The 7,250-nt window shown below is 45.0% G+C and overlaps 1 protein-coding gene across 1 annotated transcript in view; it reads left to right on the forward strand.

Moving 5' to 3' along the window:
- The window catches only part of LOC308363444 (activin receptor type-2B-like), a gene marked incomplete at its 5' end in the record, with an annotated part of 20,963 nt that extends 15,528 nt beyond the window's left edge, over positions 1–5,435 (forward strand). Inside the window, 3 exons of the mRNA XM_080836253.1 lie at positions 2,121–2,259; positions 2,792–2,922; positions 4,874–5,435. Coding sequence (XP_080692379.1) covers positions 2,121–2,259; positions 2,792–2,922; positions 4,874–5,074 — 471 coding nt within the window. The 3' untranslated portion in view covers positions 5,075–5,435. The remainder of the gene's footprint in view (positions 1–2,120; positions 2,260–2,791; positions 2,923–4,873) is intronic.
- Between the last annotated feature and the right edge of the window lie 1,815 nt (positions 5,436–7,250).

Below are 7,250 nucleotides of genomic sequence, written 5' to 3' on the forward strand. Positions count from 1 at the left end.
GAGCCACTCTTGTTCACTCTTCTTTCCTTCTTTCACTTTTCTTTCCTTTCTTCACTCTCCTTTCCTTCTTTCACTCTTCTTTCCTTTCTTCTTTCCTTCTTTCACGCTTCTTTCTTTTCTTCTTTCTTTCTTCAACTATTCTTTCCTTCTTTTACTCTTCTTTCCTTTCTTCACTCTTCTTCCCTTTCTTCACTCTTCTTTCTTTTTTTATACGCAATTACGTATGACGAAAGCACGGTGGGGAAAGCCCTCCCGGAAGCCATAGAGATTGCAATGAGAGCCCTGTGGCGGCGGTTACAAACATGAAAAAAAGGAAACGGGACTCAAATGTTTGGGAACCACTGCCTTACACCACTGACAAGGGCCCGTCATAATAGCCTGCACCTGGGCCTGTGGTTACTACGTTACGCAACTGAATAGCCCAAACCTGAATGTTCTGCTATACCAAATTGTGAGAACTGAAAATTCAGAAAAAGTATTTCCTGTATTTTAAAAATACAAAATACATGTATTGTATTTTGTTACATTTTCTGGCAACAGTATTTAGTATTTTATTTTGATACATTTATTTGAGAGGTATTTAGTATTTTGTATCAAAATACATTTTGATGTATTTTTGCCCATCTCTGCGTGTAAAAATACATCGATGCGTGAAGTCCCGTATCGGTTTTAAAATTTCATGAACCGGTCTTTGCCCGATTTAAAAGTTATGAATCGGTTCACTCGCTGGCCTGTTGTAATGACAGCCTGTCATTGGCCAAAGCCCGCAAAGCATAAACCAATCAGGCTGTATTCTCAGTATAAATGCAAGGACCTGGAGAGAATGACAGATTCTCAACAATGCTATGCTAGCTTCGCTATTCATTTTCAATGGCCGATGCTATGCTAGCTACTTCAGCCAAGGAAGATACATTGTTGTTGATTGCGTGTTTCTACAGACATCCTCGGATTTAAATAATTATAAAATAATAAATAGGAGAATATTTGAATCATTAACATTTATAGTCATGATTCCGAGACCGAGCTATCATGATGTCCTAACATAACTAAGCAGTGTATGAACAGTGCAAATGCCAGTGCAGACATCCCAAGTCTCCCGGAAGTTTCGGGAGTCTCCCACATAGTCTCCCTGATGCCCGCAAATTACTTTAAATCTCCCGGAATCAAGAGCGAGCAAACAAGGCCGCGCACATGAGACAGACGTGCTCCAAACCACGTTAGCATTTGTGTAGCTTGCGCACGACAGAGAGGGAGAGGGACCTAGTGACTGTGCGTGTGTGTGTGAGGCAGTGTGCGTGTGTGCCTCATGAGCATCCTGATTAGCCTGTTTCGGTAAGTCAACCAATCAATTTTCAGTGTGGACGGGCTTTTATCTCTTCTGCCGAACCGAATTAATCAGTTCACTGTATCTAGGAACAGGGGCACCATGGCACAGGGACAGTGCCCCCCAAAAAGAAAAGAAAAGTAAATCACAATGGCCGTCTTGCACGCTGTACTATCTGTTACAGTGATTTCAGCATTGCCCATGGTGGGTTAAATTTTTCTAATAGACATGTTTAGGTGAGTTCAACGAGTTTCATTTCATGTGCATATTATTCATGCCAGCTAGTTGCCAGGGCTACATGAAAACAACAAGCTCCTTAGACTTGTTCAAAGTTGCAATGGAATACTAATAAAAGCAGTTAACATAAATAGGATAGTATTAGCAGCATATAATAAATAGTAAAAGTAATCTACATATTTAAACATAATTAACAAAGAATTGCATAGGACTATAGCCTATAGAATGATATAATGCTTTTATAACTTTTAAGGACCACAACAGAAATACGTAGGCCTAGGGGGGTAATACCTCCCTGAAATGATTTTTTGCAGGTTGGGATGTCTGACTTAGTGTTTTCAATAATTGAACGGCATCGCATCGCATCGCATCGTATCGTACTGAATCGTTTTTTATCAACATGCATCTTTTCTCGTATCGTATCGTGCCCATGTATCGAGATAAGAATCGAATCGTTTTTGTTATGAGAGATTTACACCCCTAATAGCTAGCATAGCCATTACTCTTTATAACCTAATTTACCCATTTCACTCTCTCTCTCTCTCCCCCCCCCCCATAGGTGGGGACCAGGCGCTATATGGCTCCTGAGGTGCTGGAGGGGGCCATTAACTTCCAGAGGGATGCCTTCCTGCGCATCGACATATACGCTCTGGGCTTGGTGCTCTGGGAGGTCATCTCACGCTGCACTGCAGTCGACGGTGTGTGTGTGTGCGACGGTGTTATAGTCTCTATGTGTGGTGTGTTTGTTTGTCCTCACACCTGTGTGTGTGTGGGGCGGTGTTAATGTCTCTATGTGTGTGTGTGTTTGTTTTTCCTCAAACCTGTGTGTGTTTGTGTGTGGCGGTATAAATTACTCTGTGTGTTTGTGTATGCTCACACCTGTGTCTGTGTTTGTGATGCAGTATTAATCTCTCTCTCTCTCTCTCTCTCTATCTCTCTCTTTGTGTGTGGGGTGGTGGTATTAATGTCTGTGTGTGTGTGTGTGTGTCTCTGTGTGTTTGTGTGTGTGTGTGGTGGTATTAATGTCTCTGTGTGTGTGCGTGTGTGTGTGTGTGTGTGTCTCTGTGTGTTTGTGTGTGTGTGGTGGTATTAATGTCTCTGTGTGTGTGTGTCTCTGTGTTTGTGTGTGTGTGTGTGTTGGTATTAATGTGTGTGTGTGTGTGTGTGTGTGTGTGTGTGTGTGTGTGTGTGTGTGTGTGTGTGTGTGTGTGTGTGTGTGTGTGTGTGTAGGCCCTGTGGAGGAGTATGCCCCGCCGTTTGAGGAGCAGTTGGGGCAGCACCCGTCTCTGGAGGACCTGCAGGACGTGGTGGTGCACAAGAAGATGAGGCCGCTCTTCAGGGACTGCTGGCTCAAACACCAGGTTAGCAGCTGCTAATGCTAACGCCCCCACTGACGGTGCAAACCCATGACGGTGCAAACCCATGACACCGTAACGAGCGACGCGATATTCTAAATCCCATGCATTTCAACGGGAGCCAATCCATTGTGATGTAGACCACCGTTTTGGGAGACGTGACCGATAAAAGTTGGAAAAAGTTGAATCCTATGCAAATGAGGAGCGATTTTCCCTGGCAGCGGCCAATGACATTGTTTGGTGTCGTCTCTGAAAATTGCAGGACTGTGGCATCGTTTGGTCGTTTAATTTGCTAAAAAGAAAGGCTTGGATGGCCTTGTTAGGGCTTGTTGCTCCTGGTATGTTTTATATTTAATCCTGGGCTTATTTGAACACAATGAAAGTTTTGATATAAAGACATAAATGTGACGATAGCCTACTAACTGGCTATTCTAGTCTGTTATGCTTTTTCCACATGCTACACCACGCCCACTCGAAACGATGGAAGCGTATCGCGTTGCTGTCATGGGCTTCCACTGTGACACTAGTGTGGCTGGGAGAGTAGGGACTGCTGGCTCATACGCCAGGTTAGCTGCTGCTAATGCTAATTGCCACACTGACACTAGTGGGACTGGGAGAGTAGGGATTGTTGGCTCAAACACCATGGCCGTGTATTACCACACACTTTACGAAGTACACTGCAATACAGTGCGTAGTGCATACTAAAGGCGGCTGCTTTGTTCAGCGTTGGGGTTAATTGTTGCACAAAATTTACTCAGTGCAGTTCATGCTCCCAAAGGTTGCGCGTGTTGTCAAGAGCCTGCCATTTGCTTGGCAGATAGAAAGCTGTTTCCCTAACAGAAAGTCTGAAGCTTGAAGTTCTTTTCAAACCTTTGCTTGGGTAGCACTGTTAAACTGAGCAGACGTGCAGACTACATTTTAGTAATCTCATCACGTAACATTCGTTTTCTAAAAACAATCACATAGTATTGCATGTTTTACTGTGGTAGAAAATACGTTAGCTTAATGCTAACGTATATGGGGAATCCTATAGAGACCGCGCTAGGTATTAGCATCAATTAATTCACGTTAATGTTTTTGTATGAGCCTGACATTTGCTCTGCAGATAGATAACAGGTTCCCTAACAGAAAGTCTGAAACTTGAAGTTCTTTACTTGGGAAGCACTGTACAACTGAGTAGACATGCATAATATTTTAGTAACCTCATCTCGTAACATTCGTTGATAGAATGCAGGCTGCGAGGCTCGCGTAAGACCTTACGTAAAAATTGACGCTAGTCTAGAAAAAGGGGCCGACGCACGCAAGACGTGAAAAGTCGCGCAAGGGTCATGCAAGGGGCTTGCGCGTCCTCTTGCGCTTACGTCCCCGAGCATAAATCAGCCTTAAGCACTTACATCTGTAGTGCGTTGTGTCGTTAATAAGTGTTGCCTCAAATGGAACACTGACGGAAGCAAATGTGCAAGCCTTTTACCCATAAATCTGTGCGCCAGCTTCCTCTGGCCAACTGGAAATTTTAAACAAAGATGGCGGACTAAACTCCGCTGATGGCCGTGTTTTGTTTGTAAATGTACATATTTTGTTTGTCTAAGCAATAAAAGTCACTGTTTGAAGTGTGCAAGTGCGCGGTTATAGACACGGCTCAGGTTAGCAGCTGTTAATGCTGCTTCCCACACTGACACTAGTGTGACTGGGAGATTAGGGACTGCAGTTTGGACTTGTACACCGTCTATATAGAGCATGGTCTAACAGACATTGCTGTAGCAGGTAGCTTTGGACAAAAGTGTCTGTAAAATACTTAACTACTTATTAATATACACAGTTTATCATGGCGGTGTTGCTTCATTTATGAAACATTTGCTGCTGGTGTTGCTGCTGTATTCTCCCACTAATTTCTTTGCCATTTCATGGTTTTCCCTCCCGTGTGACTTCCTGTGCCCTGTGTCACTTCCTGCCTCAGGGACTGGCCCAGCTGTGTGAGACGATAGAGGAGTGCTGGGACCACGACGCCGAGGCGCGTCTCTCGGCCGGCTGCGTAGAGGAGCGCATCACCCAGATTGCCCGGGCGACCAGCAACAACACCAACACCTCTGACTACCTGGTCTCCGTGGTATCCTCTGTGGCCAACTTGGACATTCCGCTCAAAGAGTCCAGCACCTGAGGAGAAGAGACCCTCACGTGACCTTTGAAGACGCAGAGACAGAGAGAGAGAGAGAGAGAGGGAGCGAGCGAGCGAGCTCTTGTCTTTCCCATCTCAGTGAAAACTAAACCCTTCTTTATTTTTTGAAAGAAAATGGCTGCTATTTTACCTCATGTTTTGTTTTTCAGGATTCGTATTTTGTTTTCTGTGTGCTGGATGCAACTCAGGTGACCAGCTCACAAAACCAGATAATGAGACACACACACACACACACACACACACACACACACATTACCTCATGTTTCTTTCTGCGTTAGCATCCAATGACTGGGATGAGGATGTGCTGACAGATTCAAACACAATACCTCATATTACTTTTAGCATCTGTCCCTCTTTGGATGACCATCGTTTGACTTTTACCTCAAAAGAATTACCTCACGTCTCTTTTATTTTTCTCTCTCTCTCTATCTCTCGGGGTGACCATCTTGTGATGTTGGTGCGCGCACGAGATTGAGGGGGAAATGGACTCAAACACATTACCTCATATCTCTTGTCATCTTTTTCTGACCATAAAGGGTACGTGGGAGACTCACACATTACCTCTCTATACCTCTCTCTCTCTCTCTCTTCTCTCCTCTCTCTCTCTCCCCCCAGTCAGGCTCTATCTGTGGTGTTGTCTGCTGTTGTTGATTGTTTTGACTCTTACACCTCCAGTCCTGCCTTCTGTCTGCACGGACGCTCCAAATGTTACCATGGCGATTCTGTGGCATTCCGGAGGATTGGAGAAGACTGTTACCCATAATGACCCCCCCCTTCCCTACCCACCTCTCTCTCTCTCGGCCATTCAGTTTTTAGTTTTCTTTTATCAGGGATGATTTTAGAAACATTCAGGTCTTTCTCTTTAGTTTTTGAAATGGCTCTCTTACTCAGACTCCTCCCCTTGTGTTCTCACCACAGACCGACTCCAATTAGCCTCGTTAAGGGTGTGTTAATTGCCTAACGAGGGGTTTGAGGAAGCGTGTGTGCCATGAGTGACTGGTTTGACTGAAGCCTCTTTATAGCACACTGGTGAAGGCCTGGCTTTTGTCCCCCCGATGGTTGGTTGAGTACACAGGCGCAATCAGGCACCTGATGGGGAGGGGACGGGGTGGGTCTTAGTGGTCAGGGTCCAAAAATCTCAGGTCTCCTTCAGATATTCTGTGTGAGCGTGTGTGTGTGTGTGTGTGTGTGTGCGCACGTGTGTTGACAGAACTACTGGCCTGACTACTATCAGCAATAGAGCATTAATCTAGACCATATGTATGCACACACACACATACTGAGACATGGCTTTATAGTCACACACACACACACACACACACACACACACACACACACACACACACAGCAGCCATTCTGTGTTTGAAATGCAATATTATGCCAGAAGCAGGGAGTGTCGCAGTGCTGCTGCTGAACATATCCTCACGTCCTCATCAATTCTTGACATGTTCTCAATGAGCAGGCAGCTTTTTAACACAAACCGTACCTCACACATTTGACATCAATTATCAGTTTTCTACTTTGTTTTCCTTTATGTGTGTGAGAGGATTGTATAACTTAAGGCAGAGCTGGGCCAGAGCCGGGCCGAGTCCAGAGCCTGCCGCTAACGGCACCTCTTCTCTCAGGGCGGCCACCAGCGGCCGAGGACTCCTGTGGCGGACACGCTCTCATCTAATGGAATTTTTAAAAGAGTCACGTTCTTCTCTTTTGACTTGTTGTTGTTGTTGTTATTGTTTTTGTTATGGTTTAAGTTGTGCATTGTTTCTCGTTGGACTTTATATATCATTCCTTGCTACGTTGGATTCTTTAGGATAGGTACTCATTTCAGTGGCTACGCTTTTTTTAAATAAGACTGTCTCCTACCTCATCTGACATTCAGTAATAAGAGGGAACCACAGGGGTAAGCATAGGCCACGGAGGATCGCAGGATACAGCAGGGGTTAGCAGAAGTTGCTCTGAGGGTACTGATGACATGGCTGCTGGTGTCATGGTGTGGAGTATGAAGTAGTGCCGAGTGCGTTTTGTTTTTTGGCCGATTTCAGTATTCGTTCAGGTTGTAAGAATGTAAGGAACATGAGTCACCAGTGCGTGGGGAAGGTCTGGGGAACCCTCTGGGTTTCTTCACCCGCTCGGTAACAGATCAGGAGCACCACTCGCG

Source organism: Sprattus sprattus (genome assembly GCF_963457725.1).
Source record: "Sprattus sprattus genome assembly, chromosome: 4".
In the NCBI taxonomy this organism is placed as follows: Eukaryota; Metazoa; Chordata; class Actinopteri; order Clupeiformes; family Clupeidae; genus Sprattus; species Sprattus sprattus.